The sequence below is a fragment of the Anolis carolinensis genome, chromosome 5 (assembly GCF_035594765.1).
Source record: "Anolis carolinensis isolate JA03-04 chromosome 5, rAnoCar3.1.pri, whole genome shotgun sequence".
Taxonomy (NCBI): Eukaryota; Metazoa; Chordata; class Lepidosauria; order Squamata; family Dactyloidae; genus Anolis; species Anolis carolinensis.
In genome coordinates this window covers 6,903,066-6,925,846 of record NC_085845.1, presented here as the reverse complement: position 1 = coordinate 6,925,846, position 22,781 = coordinate 6,903,066, and the positions used below count along the sequence as shown (strand labels likewise).

The window sequence follows — 22,781 nt, the reverse complement described above, 5'->3', positions numbered from 1 at the left end:
GACCCTGGAAAAACGGTATCCAGTGAAGTCCATCTGGAGCTTTGTTCTGATCCGAAGCCGAAGTCAAACCCTTGGACATCTCAGAGGTAAGGCAGAAGGACTCTTCCCATTCTGAATATTTTGACAGCTCTTTTTGACAGTATTATATCCTAAGAGTCACTTTTTATCCCCATACAAAGATCGCTAGAAATTGGATGCGTCTTATATATTGTGCAGACACTTCTGCTGAAATGATTATGCATCTTACAATCGATGGTGTCTTAGAACCAAAGAAATACGGTAATTTTGGGCATGAGGGCAAGCCAAGTACTTTCTATGGAGACCTCGGCCCCTTCTACACTGCCATATAAAATCCAGATTGTCTGCTTTGAACTGGATTATATGTTAGAGTAGACTCATATAATTCAAAGCAGATGAGGTGGATTTTCTATATGGCAGTGTAGAAGGGGCTCTCAAGGATTTCATAGGGTTTTCCTAGGCCAGGACTATGCAGAGGATGTTTGGCCACTTCCTTCCTCTGAAAAGTTGCCTACAGCACATTGGCGGTCTCCCATCCAAGTGCTAACCAGGGCTGACCCTGCTTAGCTTTCAGATCAGATGGGATTTTGTGCCTTTAGGTCTTTATTAGAGAGAGTTTTCTTATGCAAGGAATACTGAGAGATAATTTTTGCCACTTCCTTCCTCTGAAATACTGCCTACAGCGGTCTCCCATCCAGGAGCCAACCAAGGCTGACCCTGCTTAGCTTCAAATCATATGAGATTATTGTGCCTTTAGGTCTGTCCTAGAGAGAGTTTTCTTATGCAAGGCATACTGAGAGGTAATTTTTGCCACTTCCTTCCTCTGAAATACCGCCTATTTCTTGGCGGTCTCCCATCCAGGAGCCATCCAGAGATGACCCTGCTTAGCTTCCAATATCAGGGGGGATTTTGTGCCTTTAAGCTATTTAGGTCTGTCCTGTAGAGTATTCTTATGCATAAAATACTTAAAAATAATTTTGCCAGTTCCTTCCTCTGAAATATTGTCCTCCGAAATTATTTAACAGTCTCAAATCTCATCACTCTGGGTCAATTTCTCAACCAAACACTCACCAGTATTTAAAGGTGACTATGATGGGTATGTGCGTTGGGTTTGGTCCAGATCTATAGTCAATGGGATTCATATAGCTCTCCAGATGTGTGCGAACTACAACTCCCATCAATCGGAGTCAAACATAGATACAAACAGAGATGGATGGAAAGATAGATAGATAGACACACATACTGTGACTTTTTATTATATACATATACTGATCATGATAATGATAATAATAACAACAACACTATGCAACATAATTTTTGTTCCTGGATTATAAATGTCGTTTCCCAATTGGTTCTATCATAACAATGTGGGAAAAGTTTATTAAACTGCAAAAACTTTGTTTTTACAAGCCATCCTGCAGCACATTTTCTCTAGTTTTCCAATGAATATCTCATCATTGAGTCTCAACCAATTCAACATAGTTGACACAAAAGCGAAGTTTCCAGGGTAGAGCAACTACTTTCAGAGTAATTACCACACAATTAAGCAGAAAATAACACTTTCAGGCCAGGAACAGAACATTTTGCAAATTTTGTTACATAGTGTAATAATCAGACTCTGGGGATGCATCTACACTGCAGAATTAATGCGGTTTGACACCACTTGAACTATCCTGGGTCGGTGCTATGGAATCGTGAGAGTTTCTAGTTTGGAGAGACTAGAAATCTTTGGCAGAGAAAGCTAAATACCTTGTAGATCTACAGATCATAACAAACTAGATTAGTCCCTTCACTTTAGCTAGACTTTTGCAATCCGAGGTCCAGCAATCTGGCACAGAATGGCACGGATTGGCACACGTCTGCGGAAAGGTCTCGGGAATGGAAAAAGCAGCAGTTAACTGTATCTGTGTGCTGAAAGCTTTTTGGCTCTTTGCTTTAACGAAGAGCATGGCATGAGGATTCTGATGCATTTCTGTATTAAGCCTTTGGACCCACAAGGTCAGCACTTTATTATAATAGGAGCAGGGAATGTCGAAAAGCCCGCTGGGTCGAGATATTATTATTATTATTTTGGCCAAGTAAACTGGCAGCTGTTGCAAAACCATGATATGTGCTGTCCTGAATTCCAGGATAAATCTTCGGAGCGTTACTATGTTGGATTACAACTCCCTCAATGGTATCCTCAATGGTCATGCTGGTTGGGGATTATGGGAGTTGTCGTTCAAGGCAAGCCCCTCCTTAAACCACAAGGCACACCACTTTAAATTTCCTGCTAGAACTTGAGGAGGTTATTTTTTGGTTTGGATTACAAATCACATGGGGTTGGACTACAAGTCCCATAGGTTTGGACTGCAAATCACATAGGTTTGGACTTCAAATCCCATGGGGTTGGACTTCAGATCCCATGGGGTTGGACTACAAATCCCATGGATTTGGTCTACAAATCCCATGGGGTTGGATTACAAGTCCTATGGGTTTGAACTATAAATCCCATGAGTTTGGACTGCAAGTTCCATAGGTTTGGACTACAAATCACATTCGTTTCAACTAAAATTCCCATGGGGTTGGACTAAAAATCCCATGGGGTTGGACTACAAATCCCATGGGGTTGGAGTACAAGTCCTATGCATTTAAACTATAAATCCTATGAGTTTGGACTACAAGTTCCATTGGTTTGGACTACAAATCGCATAGGTTTGGACTTCAAATCACATTGGTTTTGACTAAAATTCCCATGGGGTTGGACTGTAAATCCCACGGGTTTGGTCTACAAATCCCATGGGGTTGGACTACAAGTCCTATGGATTTAAACTATAAATCCCATGAGTTTGGACTACAAATCCCATAGGGTTGGACTACAAATCACATTGATTTCGACTAAAATTCCAATGAGGTTGGACTAAAAATCCCATGAGTTTGAACTACAAGTTCCATAGGTGTGGTCTACAAATCCCATGGGGTCAGACTATAAGTCCTATGGGTTTGAACTATAAATCCCATGAGTTTGGACTACAAGTTCCATAGGTTTGGACTACAAATCACATTGGTTTCTACTAAAATTCCCATGGAGTTGGACTATAAATCCCACGGCTTTGGTCTGCAAATCCCATGGGGTTGGACTACAAGTCCTATGAGTTTAAACTATAAATCCCATGAGTTTGGACTACAAATCCCATGCATTTGGACTACAAACCCCATAATCCTCCAGCCAATATGACCAATAACCAATGTCATCCTGGCTGTGGGAATCTGGAAGCTGTAGTTCCAAAAGAGTAACGTTTCCATCCCTTTCTTCCATCATCGAAACAAGGAAAGCTATTATTGTAAAACACTTTTTTTCTAATTTGTATTTATTTCTGCATACAATTTCTATCCTGGCTTATTTTTCTCTTGCCAGATGGCGGGAAGCCAGCTGCTTATGCAAAACACTAGAACATGACGGCCAACGGCAGATTAAAAATAGCCGCTCGAACGAAACCCAATTAAAACCTCAAGTAAAATAACGTTAAAAAAGCAAGGGAAAGGAATCTCCGGGACAATGAAATCTTTATTTATACACACTGTGTCTGTGTCAGGTATGGGCAAACTTGGGCCCTCCAGGTGTTTTGGACTTCAACTGGAGGGCCGAAGTTTGCCCATGCCTGGTGTTAATGCAAACATAGAGTCTGGTTATTATAATTGTTTAATGTGTCCCTTCCAATTCCATGGGTTCTATTCTGTTTTGTTTGTAGTTGCCCAAGATGAAGCCAGACAGCAACATCCAAGCTTCCCAGAAGAAGGACATCAAGATGCCTTTCGTGTCCCCATTGTCAGCAAACCGCAACTTCCACCGCCGTTGTCCCGAGATAAAGAAAGTTGGACAAGTCCAAAACTTGAACCGAAGGGGAGAAATGGCATCGTTGCAAAAGGCCACCATTGTGTCTCTTGCCCAAGAGAGCCATGTGACCGATTTCTGCAACGGCAATTTCCCCCCAGAAGGAAGTTCTTCTGAAGGTCTCCATGGCTGGACAGTGGAGAACCCTTATGAGAAACACAACGGTAGGAACAAGCCATGGAGTCGCTCTGGCCAAGAAATCCCACCTTGCAAGACGACCCCAAATGTCTCCAAAGATATCCTGAATAAGGACATATTCCTGTTTTGGGCCAAGAAGGCTGACGACACCAACAACAAAATATCGTCTTGTGTATCTGACTCCAAAAAAGTTATTGAAAGGCATCAGAAGGTGACAGATTTTCACGTTCATCCTTCCAATGTTGGGTTGAAATGTATGAAAGGAAGACACTGCCCTCCGACCTCCAACGGCCATGAAACAACTCAGAGGAAAACATGGAGAGACCTTTTCCCCGACCCAGAGGTTTTCAATCTGCTCGACACCCATGTTCTTCGTGTTAGTGAGCAGGTAGGTCATTACAAACAATCATAATGGAAGGGCAATCTCTTGGGTTTCCAAGTGGTCAGATTGGCAATGCCCACCTAACCAGTGGCAGGTGGTGACCCAAATATCAATGGTGTCTCACCTCAGGCTAGTTTCACCTTGCTTAATACACCAGGCTGCACACAGGTTGAAGTCTTTTGTAGCCCGAAAGACATACAACAACCCTTTTGTAGTTTATTAGAGAATAGAAAATAAACAGTTCTTTAAAAGCAAAGGTAAAGTTCCAAAAGATTCAAGGAATAAACAAGGTTCCATTAAGGCATGACAAAGGCTTCAAGGAATAATCCAATAAGGAATAAACAAGGTTCCATTAAGGCATGACAAAGTCCCATGAACATGAACACACAAAGGCTGCAAGATAATCCAGGAAAATGAGAGCTGGCTTCTTGACTTGAGTGAGAAGTTGCTTTGACAAAGGTTTGTCTCCCAACACACTGTTTTATTACCCTTTGCCTAGCATGAATGCATTTCTTTGGCCTCTGACCTCCTTCTTGTTTGCTATTCTAACACTCCTGCGAACCTTGAATTCCAAATGGCCAGATCAATCTAAAGATTCCGTTTTGTCAAGGCCAGACAGCTCGTTAGCATCAATCTGCTGGTGGCTATCAGACTGAGAACTATCCTCCTTTTCTGAGTCAATTTGCACCTGGCTAGTTTCAGTATCATCAACACCATTCCCTGCTGTGGGAAAGACTCCCTGTTCCTCATCTTCTACAACAGGGACACTCTGAACCCGAATTCCATAATTCCCATCAGAGTCATCTTAAACCTGAATCCCATAATCCCCATCAGAGTCACTCTGGAGTCCAGCTGAGTCACAACAAATGGAGTGGCAACCCTTCTCTGTACTTTAGGAGCTATCCAAGGTGCTGGTGGGCATTGCCAATCTCTCCCTGTAAGTACAGCACCTCCTTTAAAGTTCTGACTAAAGTCTGGAGCAGATTCATCTATATACCGGCAGCAGAACCTGCAGCCAATTGCAGACATGACCTCCAAGCTCATTTGAAAAAAATTTGGTTACTGGTGTGAAAGTGTTATTCTTGTACACTTGTGCATTCCTTACTTTGAAAGTAGTTGTTCTACTCCAGAAACTTTGTTTTTGTGGCTGCCACAAACTATGTTGAATTGGTTGAGACTTGATGAGATATTCATTGAAAAACTAGAGCAAAATGTGCTGAAGGATGTCCCATAAAAACAAAGTTTTGACAGTTTAATAAACTTTTTCCATGTTTTTATGAAAGACCCAATCAGGAAATGACATTTATTACTCAGGAACAAACATTGCGTTGCATAGTGTTGTCTGCCGTATCTTCTGGTGAGAGTGGCCTCAAACAGTAATGTGGCAAAGCTTTTAAGCAGAGATTTAAGATTCTTTTCCAAGAGTTTGATCGACAGGGCCAAGTCTCCTTGTGGAGAGAAAAAGTGGGTATAAATGAAACAACAACAGCAGCAGCAGCAGCAGCAGCAACAACAACAACAACAATGGAAGAGCAACCTCTTGGGTTTCCAGGTGGCATGATTGGTAATGCCCACCTAACCAGTGGCAACCGGCGACACTAATATCAATGGGGCAGCAACCCTTCTCTGGATTTTAGAAGCTATCCAAGGTGCTGAACCTTATGTGGACATTGCCAATCTCTCCCATTTAGGTTTAGCACCCCCTTTGAAGTTCTGATTAAAATCTGGAGCAGATCCATTGATACACCAGCAGCAGAACCTGCAGATAATAGCAGACATGATGTTCGAGCCCTTTGTCAATCATCAATCGTACTCAGTGATTGAAGAGGCTGGATGGAGTTAGCTCCACCACCATTGAACCCTTTGCTTTGTTTCTAGTGAACTTGTCCTCTGATCTACAAACCTCTGTGAGCTTCAATCATCAGATATACTGGCCCAATGAATGTCAAAGACAGATCAACCTGAGATATCTTGCTTGTCTCCAATGGCAGATTAGGTCCATCTTGGGCTTGGTCCAGTCACCAAGATGTTGCTAGGTCAACACCATTTCCTTAGCTGTTGTCATTGCTAGTTTCATGTCTACATGGCGGTGAAAAGCTAAAAGCTACTGAAAGCTAAAGAAGCTAAGGCTGTTTGGCAATATTGGATTCAGTATTCTGGATAGCAACCCCTTAGTGTAACATAGTGGTTGCATGTTGGACTAAGATTCTGGAGACCAGGCTTAGCTTTGGAGACCCATTTGGTACACTTGGGCATGTCGCACTCACTTAGCCACAGAGGAAAAAAAATTGCAAACAAACCTCCTTGTAAGAAATTTTGCCTAGAAAACACTATGGTAGGGTTGCCATAAGCGGTAGCTGATTAGGTCAGTTTAACACAACAGCAAACCTTGGCTTGGGCTAAAACCCAGCGTGGATTAACTGTCCCATTGACATGAAAGCCATGACATGAAAGTGTGTTGGATCCGTTGATCATAGCAGTTGTGGATGAAGGGAATGGGAGGTAACTCATCTGGAGAAAGCTGCTTTGAACAGATGTGAATGATGATAGGGCACAGAAATGGTTAGCATAAGAAATGCACTTGTGGTGATCGCTCCAAATTCTGCCTTTCTGTCTGTACCAGTTGAAACTCAAACCAGGTCCAATGTCCATCCAAACCGTGGTTGCACTGATTACTGAGGAGGCCAGGAGCCCTTTGGAGAAGGCAAGAGCCATCTGGGTATGGTTGTGCCACAATATTGGTAAGTCCATGGCTTTTTATTGTTCATTTGGCTGAATAAATGAGAAAAATAGAATTTTATTTTATGAATTTCCATCCAGTTTTCTACTTTATCAAGTTTGTTTTGACTTCTGTTCCTATTTTTCAATGTGCTGGCTAACTCTCCCAGATTTGTATCATATGAAAATGTGATGTATTAGAAGCCCAGGTAGCTCATTACTTATTTCCAGCAGAACATGATGTAACATTCATGACAGATCCACTCTTCATCCAGGCAAACTTATAATGTCCACCTCAGATTTTCTGTGGGCTGTCTGGAAAATCTGGAAAGTCATCAGCTTGTGGCCTTGGACGGGGAAAGAATTACAGAATAGGAACGCCTGCGTCTTTTACATCACATTCTTTCTTTCAGGACTTTATGGTCTCAAAACACAACAAAGGGCACTGATATTTATAACAGCACTATGTGGTTTCCCTCTCAAACAGAATATGATGTAGATGGCTTCCTGGGGTTATCGGAGAAGATCCACAGCCCCGAACAGGTCCTTCTGACCAGGAAAGGTGTCTGCTCTGGATATGCCCATCTTTATCGTGAAATGTGCAAGTACGTGGGTTGTTTTTGTTTTCATCCATCCCAACCAATGGAGCAATGGGTTAAACACTTGTGCTGGCTGAATTGCTGACCTGAAGACCTGAAGGTCAGCGGTTTGAATCCATGAGATGGGGTGAGCTCCTGTCTGTGAGCCCCAGCTTCCCATGCAGGGACATGAGAGAAGCCTTCCACAGGATGGTAACACATCCGGGTGTCCCCTGGGCAACTTCTTTTTAGACGGCTGATTCTTTCACCCAGAAGTGACTTGTGGTATATTCTCAATTCACTTCTGACACGATAAAAAATATCCATCCTAACTTCCCGGATGAACAGGCAACACACCATCAGTTTAACTCTATGAATGACTGATGTAGTGATGCTGGCAGAATGGAATCACTTTGTCAAGCATTAGCAAGTGTTCACTTCCTCCCTGCACACTTGATACCAGGATATCTTCACATGCTCACACATAATGGGGTGTGTGTATGATAGGGAATGACTGGCAAGGCTTCAGCCACTGGCTGCAAATATTGGCTGGCTGTACTCCATCCATTGGTTGTAGGCACTGACTGGCTGTGCTTCATCCACTAGTTGCAAATAATGGCTGGCTGTGCTCCAACTCCCAGTTGCAAGTGATGGCTGGCTATCTTCCAGTCACTGGCTGCTACCGCTGGTTGGCTGTGCTCCAGTCACTGGACGCAAACATTTGTTGGCTGTGCTCCAGTCACTGGCTGCAGGTGAAAGCTAGTTGAGCCACCAGCAGCAAGTGTTCGCTGGCTACACTTTGGCCACCAACTTCTAATTTTGACTGCCTGGGCTCCATTGACTAGTTGCAGGTGAAGGCTGCCTATGATCCAGTCACCAGCCACTGAGATTGACTGGTTGTACTCTGGCCACTACCGGTAGTTACAAATGTTGGCTGGCTGTGATCTGGCAACTGGCTGCAAGTGTTGGTTTGCTGTGCTCCATCCAAGGTTTGCAAGGGAAAGCTGGCTGTGCTCCAGTCACTGGCCGTAAGTGTTGACTGGCTATACTCCATCCACCAGTTGTAGGTGAAGGCTGGTTATGCTCCATCCACTGTTGCAAGTGAAGGCTAGCCAGTCACCAGCTGCTACCATTGTTTGGTTGTGCCCTGGCCACTGGTTATGAGTGTTGACTGGCTATGCTCCATCCACCAGTTGTAAGTGAGGTCTGGTTGTGCTTCATCTACTGGTTGCAGGTGAAGGTTAGCTATACTCCAATCACCATCTGCTACCATTGACTGGCTGTGGTCTTGCCATTGATCATGAGTGTTGACTGGCTATGCTCCATCCACCAGTTGTAAGTGAAGGCTGGTTATGCTCCAGTCACCAGCTGCTAGCATCAACTGGCTGTGCTTCGGCCACTGGCTGCAAGTGATAGCTAGCTTTGTTTCTGACTGTGAGATGATAACATCCTCAAACCAACCTCCCAAAAGACCAGGATAGGTGAACGATAGTGAACTCTGAATAATTGTCAGTTGGCCTGTTTTCCAGTTGTGTCCATCATAAGCTTTTCTCATTTGTGTCTTAAAGGGAAGCAGGCTTGTCCTGTGTTGGCGTTTCAGGGCATGGAAGAGGAGCCGGATACAGCCAAGGCCAGAGTTTCCTGCAAAAGAAATCCAACCACATGTGGAATGCGGTGAAGTTGGAAGACCAGTGGTTCCTTCTGGATGCCTGCTGGGGAGCCGGCCTTGTGGATGTGGAAAAGGGGCTGTTTGTCCCAAAGTAAGTCCTCTGTCTTTCTTAATTCTACCTTCCAACTACTGAGAACAGAAGAATAGATGAACGGGTGGTCTATTTAATCTTGTGAAGGCTGGTGACTCCATGGATGTTATTAGGTAAAGAACACATAGTGGTTTTGCCAGTTCCTTATCTATGATATAATCTACACCATCTGATATTCCTCATCAATCTTCCATCTAAATGACCCAACTTAACTTCCAAGTTCAGATGAGATCTGGTGCCTTCAGAACACTGAGGCAAGCATCCATGGATATTTCCCTAACATGCAGCAGTGAGTTCCATGAATTAATGATGCCAACAAGGTTTTAGTCTTGAACATATAACCAATCATTTCTATTGATTCTGTTTCTTCTATTCTCATCATCATCATCATCATCATCATCATTTAATTACTTATTAATCACCTTCCATCCAAGATGCTCTAGGTGATTTACAAGATATTCTGTTCTTAACTTTGCATACCTTTTTATTCCCTTTCCACTGTTTATCTTCCAACCCTACTAGTGAAGAGTTGACAAATATGGAGGTGAATGCAAGCTAGCAAACCACCCAGTGCAGGCATCCTACCTTTGCAAAAAGCTCCAGGTTGAGCTGACCAACAGGCGTGAACAATCCCCGCTCCTGCTTTCCGCCCCCGCATTAATTCGATATCTGGGTCATCCTTTGATAAAATTAGTAATCTCTCGCTCCTTGCTGGGTCTATTAGGTGGCTCTGTGTGTAATTACTCAAGCCTCCGCAGTACATTTTTTAGACGTAAAGTAAATAATGACTCGCTTCAAAAAATTATTAACCGTGTTAAATTGTTCTCCCTGCGACGCGTTATGGGCTTGTCGCTTTCTGGCAACCCTAAATAATGGAATTACTGTGGCATTTGTAACATCTAATCGTGTTATGTGAAACAAGTTCGCTCCGATATGTAAGAGAGAAAGCAAACGTATTCCCTCATGTATTCTCAGGAGGTAGGAAGAGAAATAGAAAGCCTGGAATATCGTGGACTAAACAGTCACTTTGCTGTTGAGGTTTTCGGGTCTCAGTCCTCCTAAGAGTTGAGAAAACACACACAAAAAGCCAGAGAGGCACCAAACGTTGTTTATTGATGAGAAAGATGCTGCAATGAACCCTAAAGGAAAGGCAAAGTTAGACCATCTGCTTCTGGGTCATGGCATAATAGAGCCTTGTCTGGTTCTTCATCACTCTCTCCAAGGTCAGGGCAATGGTGGTTGGGATGGAGGAAGGCAATCCATCTGCTTCTGGGACTAGACATGATGGGGCTTCATCTGCTGCTTCTTCTCTTCCTCTGAGCCCAGGGCAATGGCAGTTGGGATGGAGAGAGCAGATGAAAGGGTTTCTTTCATCTGCTTCTGTGCTCAACCCTGATGGAGATGTGCCTGACTCTTCTTCTCTCCCTCCGAAGTGAGGGCAGTGACAGATGGGATGGGGGAAGGTCTTTCATTTGCTTGTAGGTTAGGTATGTATCTGCCTCCTCTTCATCTGAGGCCAGGGCAATAGCTGTTGGAATGATGGCTGCTTTCATCATCTGCTTCTGGGCCCAGCCTTGATGGAGATATGCCTGCCTCTTCTTCTCTCCCTTCAAAGCGAGGGCAGTGACAGATGGGATGGGGGAAGGCCTTTCATTTGCTTGTGTTGTGAATCATCCTGGACTACTCAAGTCTAAATGTAGTTAGATAGATGATAGAGTTAGATTGAGGGAATCCTTTCCCTGTTTCCAAAGCATGCCTAGATAGACTTTACTGTGTTTCACTCTATCCTGTGTACGTCACATCCCTTACTTTGAAGTTGGTAGAAATGTGAATCTTTAGGGACACTAACTTCCCATTGGTCAGAATGTCTTTTATGGCCCCAATAAACTGGACCATGAGGTTGGAATCATTTTGGTTCTCTCTTCTCCCTTTGTTCTTCTAGCTAACAACACGTCCTGCCATCTCTCCTGGCAAGATGTAACTATTTAGATGTTTGTTATTTTTCCTTTCTTATTTTTCCTTAGAAACCAGTCTAGAGTAGACTAGACAGCTCCCAAGCCTTTCTATCTACAATGGAGTTCTTTTTACCTGAATAAATACTTTTTGAACTCTTACTGAGACTCTGCAGTCCATTGCAATCCTAAATAGACAAAGGCTTCTCTTTGCTCACCCCGTGTAAGTAACTGTTGCATTTGAAAGCTTTTGCTTTTGCTACTCTGCTGCCTTTTGGTGGAATCTTCCCCAGAGAGGGTTAAATTGAGTCTAACCACTCAGAGATTACAACAGCTTGTAGGTTAGGTATGTATCTGCCTCCTCTTCATCTGAGGCCAAGGCAATAGCTGTTGGAATGATGGCTGCTTTCATCATCTGCTTCTGGGCCCAGCCTTGATGGAGATGTACCTGCCTCTTCTTCTCTCCCTCTGAAGTAAGGGCAGTGGCAGAAGGGATGAAGGGAGAGTCTTTCATTTACTTCTGGGGATAGGCAGGATGGACATGTGCCTGCTTCTTCTTTTCTCCCTCTAAGGTCAGGACAGTGGCTGTTGGGATGGAGAAAGTGCAGGGCAGTGGCAGTTGGGATGGAGGTTCTAGGTCTAGAAATGATGATGCTGTGCCTTCCTCTTTCCCTCTGAAGTCAGGGAAGTGTCTGTTGGGATGCAGTAGGGAAGTTTCCACCTACTTCTGATCATAGGCATGACGGAGCTGTGCCTGCCCCTTCTTCTCGCTCTCCACAGCAGAGCAGTGGCAGTAGGAATGATGGGCGCTTTCACCTGCTTCTGAGTCTTGGCATGATGGAGTTGTGCCTTCTTCTTCCTTCTCTTCTTCTCTGTCTCCATGGCGTGAGGATGGTTTTTGTGATGGAGGGAGGGCCTTCCATCTGGCTAGGGCAGTGACAGCTTGGATGGAGGTTCTCGGCCATGCATGATGGAGCTGCTTTTTCTCCTCTTTTTGAAGCTGCAACAGAGGAGTCCCCGTGTCACACCTCAGGTTAGCTTCACCTTGCTAAAGACACCAGGCTGCACACAGAATGTAGTCTTTTGTAATTTATTAGGAAATAGGGGAAAGCAGTTCATAAAAGGCAAAAGTATAATTCCAAAAGATAGTTGCAAAACAAGGCTGTAAGAAACGAATCCATGGGAACAATAGACATCAAGCAGAGTCCTTTCAATAGACACCAAAGTCCCAGAAACAAGGTTACATCCAGGTCATAAGATAACACAAGAAAGCAGTCTTGGTTCTTGATTCAAGAGAGGAAATTGCTTTGATGAAGATTTCCTTCTCAGCCAACTGCTTTAATAGCATAAAATGAAGGCATTTCTTTGGCCTTTGCCCTCCCTCTTATTTGCTATTCTAAAACTTCTGCACAACCCCCGAAATTCCAGATGACTAGCTCGATCCAGAGATGCGGCCCCATCGTCAAGGCCACAGGACTCGTTAGTGTTATCAGGCTGAGGCTGGGAGCTGCTCTCCCTTCCTGCTTCTTGCACCTGAAAACCATCATCATGAACAACAACATTTCTTCCTGTGAAAAAGCCTCCTTATTTATTATTTATTTATTTACAGCATTTATATTCCGACCTTCTCACCCCGAAGGGGACTCAGGCGGATCACATTACACATATAGGCAAACATTCAATGCCTTTTAACATAGAACAAAGACAAACAAACATAGGCTCCGAGCGGGCCTCGAACTCATGACCTCCTGGTCAGAGTGATTCATTGCAGTGATTCATTGCAGCTGCTCTCCAGCCTGCGCCACAGCCCGAGCCCTTCATTTGCTCTTCATTTTCCGCAGCAGGAACATCCTGCACCTGAATCCCATAATTCCCATCAGAATCATCTTGAAACTCATCCTAAACCTGAATCCCATCATCTTGAAACTGCATCCCAGAATCGTCATCAGAATCACACAGATGCTGAGCCACAACACCCTGTCTTTTATACTCACCAGTTTAGCTTCTTAGGATGTCAGGTTGCACAAAAGATCCTCCATTTGAGATTTCAAATTCTAAACCAGCCCAAGAATGCCATCTGACAGATTTCATAACCTATTCACCTTCTTTCAGATCGATCTGCCCAGACTGAAGCCCGATTCCAAGTTCAAATCCGGCATCTGCAATTAGGTGTTTGGGATTTAATTAAAACAGATCATGTCTTGATTCTGACCTACTATATGTTGGGTTTTTATCTTCCATTCCATCGGCTTCTCCCCTTTGTTCTTCAATGAAGTTGGATTACTTTTTAAATGTTTTGAAAGTTGTCGTGTTTTTCATTTAAGTGAGTGCATGCGATGGCTTCCGTTAAAGGGCAGGGTTGTAAAAAAGATTAATCTTACTTAATTTAAAAATCAATTAATTTAAAATTAAGTGGTTTTTTATGAAAGTTAAAGACCCGTTTTGAATTGCAATAGAACAATTGCCTGACATGAGAAAGGGGGAGGAAAAAAAACAAGAAAAAGCGCCAGCTAGCACATCATAAATCAAGGCAGATAAGAGATCAACCCCATTATGTCACTTCCAGCCTTTTCTGGAGACAGGAATGTCACTGTTCTGTGTCACAGATAAGAACTTTATCCTATTTTCTGGTTTTCTCACCCTTCCCTTCTCTCTCCCCCTCCTCTCTCAATGCTAGGCATGATGATTTCTTCTTCTTAACTGATCCAGAAGACTTTATCCAGAGCCATTGGCCTGATGAACCTCAATGGCAGCTCATCCAGCCTCCCGTTACATTGGAGATTTTTGAAGATAGAGTCTACAAAACGCCAGAATTTTTTAAACTGCAGCTCACCCTCCGGTCTCCAGACACCTCTGTGCTTCAAACAGGTAAAACTGGGAAAAGGAGGCTTTTGGGTTCCAGGTGAGGCTTTGGGGTTTCATTGGGGACCTTTGGCAATTTGATTCCCTTTAGAAAATGGTGTTGGGAGGCAGTCAAATGCTGGAGATACAGCTGAATAATAAGAAAACAGCACCAATGACTCCTGGTTATTTATATAACTTTTGGATAGTGAAGAGGCTTTTTTGTGTCAGGAACTATTTGAGAAACTGATTTGAGAGAATTGGCTGTCTACAAGGATGTTGTCCAGGGGATGACCAGATTTTTTTTGATGTTTTACCATCCTTGTGGGAAGCTGGGTTGTTGTATGTCTTCCAGGCTGTATGACCATGTTCCAGAAATATTATCTCCTGACGTTTCGCCCACATCTATGGCAGGCATCCTCAGAGGTTGTGAGGTGTCATAGATGTGGGTGAAATGTCAGGAGAGAATACTTCTGGAATGTGGCCATACAGCCCGGAAAACATACAACAACCCTATGATCCCGGCCATGAAAACCTTCAACAACACCTTGTGGGAAGCTTCTCTCATGTCCCCGCATGGAGCTGGAGCTGACAGAGGGAGCTCATCCGCACCCTCCCTGGATTCAAACGGGCAACCTTCAGGTCAGCAACCCAACCTTCAAGTCAGCAGTCCTGCTGGCACAAGGGTTTAACTCATTGCACCACCGGGAACTCCAGCGAAGAAGCTGAAAAAAATACAGTATGACCCCTGTATCCATGAAAGCAATAGCTGCAGTTTCATTTATCCATTTTCAAAAGTATGCATCCTCTTTAGGCATTTTGAAGTTCTTTCAGTATGCTTCTATGGCAGGCATGGGCAAACTTGGGTCCTCCAGGTGTTTTGGACTTCAACTCCCACAATTCCTAACAGCCTTTATTTTGACAGAGTTCCCTATTATCTACAGTTTTGCATATCAACGAGATATTCAGGAATGTATCCTCTGCAGATATGAGGTATCAGTCTAATTCAATATTTTCTATACCTTGATCTGTCTTTCATCCAAACAGAGGCCAGAAATTATAAGAAACTAAGGCAACTATGAGATAAGATCTTCCAGTGTAAAGATGCAGAATTAAATCCCAAAGTATTTCCGATTTCTATGAATGGATGTGAAGGGAATAGGTAAAGGTAAAGGTTTCCCTCTGACATTAAGTCTAGTCGTGTCCAACTCTGAGGGTTGGTGCTCATCTCCATTTCTAAGCTGAAGAGCCGGCGTTGTCTGTAGATACCTCCAAGGTCACATGGCCGGCATGACTGCATGGAGCGCCGTTACCTTCCTATTGATCTACTCACATTGGAATGTTTTCGAACTGCTAGGTTGGTGAAGGGAATTAAATTCAAAATGTGCTGGAGAAGGGCTCTGCAGATATTGCATATTGCCAAGAAGACAAATGAATGAGCACCAGAGCGAATTAAGCCTGGATTCTCATCAAAAGCCAAGATGATTGAACTGAGGCTGTCGTACTTTGGACACGGCATGAGATGAGATGATTTACCAAGAAATAAAAAGAGCAATGATTACACCCCATTGCTTGAGAATAAATAAATAAATAACATTAAAAATGGAAGGCCACATTGCTTATGGATTGATATAGTCATGGGACAATAGGCCTGAGTTTGCAGGACCTGAGTAGATCAGCAGATGGAAACTCTTGGAGAAGGAAAAGAAGAAAGGAAGGAAGGAAGGAAGGAAGGAAGGAAGGAAGGAAGGAAGGAAGGAAGGAAGGAAGGAAGGAAGGAAGGAAGGGAGGACAGAAGGAGGGAAATTTTGGTCACACCTCACGTGGAATAATCCTTTGTCCAGTTCTGAGCACCACAATTTAGGAGAGATATTAACAAGATAGAAAGTGCCCTCAGAAGGGCATCCAAAATGGTAATAGGTTTGGAAACCAAGTGGCTGAGGGAGCTGGGTATGTTTAGCTTAGAGGAAAGAAAACTGAGAGGGGACATTTTTTATCATGTCAGAATCGATTAGTAAGTTGCTTCTGGTGTGAGAGAATTGGCTGTCTACAGAGACGTTGCCCAGGGTATGCTGGATATGTTACTGGGAGGCTTTTCTCATGTCCCTGCAAGCTAGAGCTGAAACTCACTCCATCTTGCGAATTCGAACTGGCAATCTTCTGTTCAGTAACCCAACCTTCAGGTCAGCAGTTCACAAGAGTTTAACCTATTGCTCCTAGAGGAAACATGAGAGCCATGTTTAAATATTTGAAAGGCTGTCCCATTGATGACTGGGCAAGGAGCTTGTTTTCTCCTGCTCTGGAGACTTGGGCACAATTGGGAAATGGATCCAAATGGCAGGAAAAGAGATTCTGTCTAAACTTTAGGAAGAACGTCCAGATGGTAAGAACTCTTCAACTGAAGAACTCACTGGCTCACCATCTGATGGATTTTTCTTCTCTGGAGGTTGTTAAGCAGAGGCCATCTGTCAGGGGTGCTTTGTGTCTTCATGCCTAGAAGAGGGTTGGACTAGATGGCCTTTGAGTCTTTTTCATGTCTAGCATTCTATGTTTCTATGATCTGTGTATCCTCTCCAATTCAAGGGTCTTGCATATCTGGCCAGGGTTCTTCAACAAGGGGCCGGGCTGTGGCACAGCTGGCTAGTAACCAGCTGCTATAAATCTCTACTGACCGAGAGGTCATGAGTTCGAAGCCCGGGTCGGGTTAAGCCTCCGACCATAAAAAAAAAAATAGCCCCGGCTTGCTGTTGACCTAGCAGCCCCGAAAGACAGTTGCATCTGTCAAGTAGGGAAAATTTAGGTACGCTTTATGCGGGAGGCTAATTTAACTAATCTACAACACTATAAAACTGCTCACGAGGAAAAGAATGAGGAAGAACAGCCACCAATGGACAGTGAAGCAACAGCTCCCCCTGTGGCCGGAATCGTGAAGCTGGAAAGATGTTAAAAATGCCTCTGTGTCTGTCTAAAACTGAATGTTGTCTGTCTGTTGGCATTGAATGTTTGCCATATATGTGTTCATTGTAATCCGCCCTGAATCCCCTTCGGGGTGAGAAGGGCGGAATATAAATACTGTAAATAAATAAATAAATACTGTAAACAAGGAGACAAAACATCACTTTCCCCTCTGAGAGGTCCATATGGACCTGTTCGTTAGTCCCAACAACAGCAGGTCCAAAAATGAAGTAGTTCCCAAGCTCTTTATCCCATGGCCCCTTTCCATTCACATGTGGACATCACACTCCTGCACTTGGCGTAATTATGTTGTTGAGTAGGACTGGTAATGATATGATGCCTCTTGATGAGACTGAGGAACATCAGGTGAGGAACATCAAGTGATATCACAGCAGGTAACATGGCAAGGCCACTGCCATTCCAGCAAATGAGTTCAATAACAAACTCCTTTCAAGAAGTTCAATAACAAACTGCTTTCACCGCCCTTGGGCAAGTATTACATCTCACAGCTTGTGAATTACAATAATTGAATAGTGATTCGACACAAAGGTAAATAAATCCTTTGCTAACATTTCCTTCCAGTATTACAAGTGGCGAGAGTCATATTCAATGTCAAATTTGTACAGCTCCCAATAAATTATTGTTGATCCGTACATAGTATTTGTCATATTCTTATTATTTCTGGCCTCAAGGTCTATTGGAAATGGGAATGACATTTCACTTCAAATTAAAGTTTAAATTATGGAGCAAAAGGGGAGCTAACGTTGCAATTCCCCCGTTGAAACCTCACATTAGACTTCAGATACCTGCAACCGGCCTAAAATGAGTAAAATAATACTTACAGAACTACTAAGTGGGCAAAGTATGGATTGTATATGGAACTCTGAATGCTTGCAATCTGCAGACGAAAAGACACCAGGTCAAAAATTTATTTACAGTATTTATATTTATAAAAATGTATTAAAACAATGAATAAAACAAAAATGGCCAAACATGCCAGACAGAGAATGGTTGTCTTAAATGCAGAATCTTCCAGAGCCCTACTACTGCTATAAACGCAAGTATTATTGCCATTGATTTCTTAAAAAGAGATGGGAAAGGTGTGGCCCATAGACTACATATGTCCCCTGGGTATCACTTTGGGGATGCCTAAAAACTTCTCAATCCCAAAAATTGGCAAGATATTTCAACAAGAAGGGATATCACTTCTGACCACTGGGTTGTTGTATGTCTTTCGGGCTGTGTGGCCATGTTCCAGAAGTATTCCCTCCTGACGTTTCGCCCACATCTATGGCAAGCATCCTTTTATACCTCACAACTTCTGAGGATGCCTGCCATAGATGTGGGCAAAACGTCAGGAGAGAATACTTCTGGAACATGGCCACACAGCCCGAAAGACATACAACAACCCTGTGATCCCGGCCATGAAAGCCTTCGACAACTTCTGACCACTGTTTTGAGAAGGATTGTAAAGGAAAATGAAGATATCTGGGATTGATGTGAGCTGGCCTTCAGCAATGTCTTAGGCTTAGAAGTTGGTTCTTTGGCCCCACACAGTTGCCCATCTCATCCCTAAACATTACGGTTGTGAAGTGTGTTTCTCGTGTAGAAAGATGTGCAATTTTAATGGCATTCATTGAAAAGACAAGTTGCTTCCACAAGGATCAAACCAATGATGTTTCCTTCTTCTTTTGTCTTCTTTCCAGACCAAGGCGAAGCAACAGTTTCTTTAGCAAGCGCCCGTTCAACCGAGTTCACCTATCAACTTTTCAAGTTTTCCCACAATGATGACAGCAAAGAAGATGTCGGCAAATCTTATGGGATGCTGACCATGTCTGAAAGGAGGATGGTCCTCAAGGTCTTCCCACCTACTGAAGGCCTCTTCAACCTGCAGATCTTTGCTCGTCCTTCCAGTTCCCAGAAGCCGTATATGTGGGTGTGTTCCTACCAGATCGAATGCTTGGAATCCAACAGCAAAGACTTATTGCCAAGGAACCCGTTCCCTTTCTGGGGCCTACATCCAAAGGCAAGAGAGTTTGGGATTGAGGGCTGCAACTGGGAAGAAGCCTTGACCCTCACTTCCAGAGGGTCCCTGATGTTAGTTTTGAAGACCCATAGGCCGTTGTTGGCAACCTATGAATTTGTCCATCAAAATTTAGATGACCCTTTGAGCCGGAGATGTTTGGTTTCTCAATCAGAAGAGGAAAAACTCAGTTGCCACGTTCTTTGCCCTTTTTCAGGTTACTACAGACTCTCTGTGTTCATCAAGGGTCTTTCTGAAAATGAGTTCAAGAACACAGCCAACTTCCTCATCCATTGCTCTGGTCCCATCAATCAGAATGAGCTCTTCCCATCGGGCCTTAGCACTCACTGTGGGACTGGAATTAGTTCTCACTGGAGGGGTCTCTCCAACCCAAGTCACATATCCCCCATCATCAACACCCAAAAAGGACAATGCAACATCACTTTCCACACACAACCGAGCTTTGAAGTCACTGCCACTTTGGAGAAGGACAACATGACAAATAGTCTATACCCCATGGACCGGTATGTGTTGATCACCCACATAGCGAACAAGGTGAGTGTCTCAGTCCTCCTCCCGGAATCTGGGATCTATAGGGTAAGTCTCTATGGGAGGGATGGGGACAGCAAAGAATTCATCCACGTGTGTGATTATGTGATCCGTTGCTTCGCTGACCCAAGATGGCTGCCCTTTCCCAAAGTCTACAGCTCATGGAGAAGGGGTTGTGTCCTCCTCCAGCCCCGAACGGGAATCCTACAAGAGAAAAGCTGGACAAGATTCCGGGTCAAGATGCCCAAAGCCTACAGCGCTCATGTTGTTGGACATTTGAGGACGGACCTCAAACTGGGGCAGAACAAAGTATGGGAGGGAGATGTCTATACGGGCCTCGCCGGAGCGACGCTCAAAGTAGCCGTCAAATTCTCCCACGATTCTCCAAGTATGGATGTCATCCTCTCATTCGATGTTGAAGGTACCAGCTCTGGTTCTGGAGACTCTTCTGGATGAAGACCTCTGGGCTTTCTTGGATTTTAAGATCTCTAACAAATCTTCACACCTGTTTCTTTTTGGAAGGATGGGACTTATGGGCAAGGCTCAAAGGAGGCCACCACTGAATCCAAAAAAACCCTTTGCTCTTCCAAGACTCAGGCCAGGGATAATAACAATAAGAGGACTTCTGAGTATGTGCAGACAGAGGCATCCCACCAGAGTTGGCAATTCAGATCTGTTTTTCGGTGAAGGAACTCTTGGACCAGGTTCTGCCTTTCATGATGCGTCTTTATCTGTGGAGGCCTCGGAGATAGTTCTCATAATGAAAATTCTTGGGCAGGTCCTTCTTTCCTTGTCTACTCCTCTAAATTCTGGACTGGATCACTGTATTATAATATTATTATTTATATAGTACTGTCGCAGTCTATACATGGTGCTTTATAACTAAAAAAACAAGAAATCAAATCCTTGCCATCAGGCTTGTGAGATAATTGAGACATGGTACAAAGGAAAAGGGGGTGGAAGTCTGGGAAGGGATTGAGTCAAGAAAAAACTGCCCCCTTTTCTCTACTTCTGAGGCCTGGGCATTGCCAGTTGGGATGAAGGAAGGGCTTTCTTGTACTTCTGGGCCTTGGCATGATGGAGACATGCCTGCCTCTTCTTCCCTCTCTCTGAGACAAGGCAATAGCAGTTGGGATCAAGATAGGGCTTTCTTGTACTTCTGGGCCTTGACATAATGGGACTCCAAAAATAAGGGCAGTTGCAGTTGGGATGGTTATAATTCCCTCTATATAAGGCTGCTCTTGCAATTGATGGAGGTGGTAGCCACAAGTGTATTATTTCAAGATGCTTGGTCCAATGCCATGATGATCTACTTTCTTCCCATTCCAATTCAAGGTCCTAATAATATCCTTTAAAACCCTCCATGGTCTGAAAGTCACATACCTTTGACACTGTCTCTCCCTGTGATTGGTCTCCATGCTGGCTTCCTAATGAAAAACCAACCAACCCAGTTCAGCCAGAAGCACATCAAGCCTAGCTTTTAACAACGTCTTCAGAACTGCCACTGTTAGAACTTCAAATCCCATTCGGCAATGCCACACCAGTTTGTTCCCTTTGTTGCTATTGTAGGCTATCAGCTCATAAAATTTATGTTATTTAGTTTATGGATGAAGGCATCTCAAGACTGAAGCCACATTTGGCCCTAATGACACTAAAATTACTGCAGATTCTCCAGTGTTTCAGAGCTGAAAATCAAGAGACATGTGATCAAGAAGGTAGCGGTTGTGTAGGTAGAATACACAAACTAGCAGAATCTGCAGCCATTTGCTTTTGCCCGAGTCTAATGGTCAATATTCCTCCTTTTTTTCTCCTTCCTGCTGAATGGAGTACAAACTATTTTTGTGCTTTGAATTCAGCTTGCAGCAAACTGGAACAAAGGGGGAAAGTGGGAGGAGTTGGGAGAAACTGGGACCTTTCAAATGCAGATGAGAAAGTGGGATGACAGGAGGACCAATTAATAATTTCCTGCCAAATCAGGACAGTTGGGAGGATATGTTACCACAACCACTGAACAAATAACACCATCACAAACACTGTGTGTCTGGACTCAACCACTAATAGCACACTTGTAGCATGTGTGAATATTACAAGAAGTGATATATAGTCTCCTGTTTTTAACACTGTATCCTGCTTGTTGATTTTAATGATTGTTTTTATTGATGTTGATGTTTTTTACTGGGATAATAGTTTTATTGCTTTGTTACTGTTTTGTTTGTTTTATCGGGCCTGGCCCCATGTAAGCCGCCCCGAGTCCCTTCGGGGAGATGGGGCGGGGTATAAAAATAAAGTTATTATATTATATTGTACTACAGTGTGTACCTTTTATTTGCAGTTATGTTTTAAATGTGTTTTAACAAGTTATTTTTAATTGTTGTATCATATTTTTTTTTGCAAAACGAGCTTTTTCTTTTAATTGTGTTTCAAATTATGGGAGGCCTCCGTGGTTCCCATCCTGGGAGAAACATGGGGCATGAATTCAATAAACATAGAAACTGCAAGCAGCGATAGTGCTGTCATCTCCTCCATGGCCTGAGTGCCCCCAAGACCTTTTCCTCCCTGTTCCCAAGGTCTTTCCTCTCTCACCTGATCGGCTTCATTAGCACCTCTTTATCTCTTGTTGCAACTTAACAGCTCTTGCAGTAGTAGGTTTCCAAAGCTGGCCTTGGCAGGGCATCAGTCCGGTTCGGGAGATAAGAGGAAGAAGGCCGTGCCAACCAAGAGGGCAAAGAGCCCATTGTCTTCTGGAAGGACACTGTTAAATATGGGCTGCCTGGCAACAGTTGAGAAAGGGACAGAGATGCCAAGAAAGGGCAGATACTGCGTATGCAGGAAGTCCATGAGTTACAATCATCCGACTTGCAAACTACTCATAGCTACCCCTAAAATAAGACATCCCCAGAAATGAGGCCTAGTAGAAGTTTTGTTGAATTGCTAAATATAAGGCCTCCCCGAAAGTAAGACCTAGCAAAGTTTTTGTTTGGAAGCATGCCTGC

General features: G+C 43.6%; 1 protein-coding gene across 1 annotated transcript; it reads left to right on the top strand.

Annotated features, from left to right (window-relative positions):
* LOC103280064 (kyphoscoliosis peptidase) lies at positions 1-15,556 on the top strand. The gene is made up of 6 exons (XM_016996292.2): positions 1-86; positions 3,750-4,418; positions 7,036-7,153; positions 7,618-7,735; positions 9,277-9,468; positions 14,098-15,556. The coding sequence occupies exons 2-6, from the start codon at positions 3,759-3,761 to the stop codon at positions 14,324-14,326; spliced, it is 1,317 nt and encodes a 438-aa protein (XP_016851781.2). The 5' UTR covers positions 1-86; positions 3,750-3,758; the 3' UTR covers positions 14,327-15,556.
* Positions 15,557-22,781: the final 7,225 nt, after the last annotated feature.

Coding starts and splice junctions, on each gene's coding strand:
- LOC103280064 (XM_016996292.2), top strand. CDS start 3,759: ATGAAGCCAGACAGCAACATCCAAGCTTCCCAGAAGAAGGACATCAAG. Junction 7,154..7,617: donor ATGGTTGTGCCACAATATTG/GTAAGTCCATGG, acceptor CCTCTCAAACAG/AATATGATGTAGATGGCTTC. Junction 9,469..14,097: donor AAGGGGCTGTTTGTCCCAAA/GTAAGTCCTCTG, acceptor TCTCAATGCTAG/GCATGATGATTTCTTCTTCT.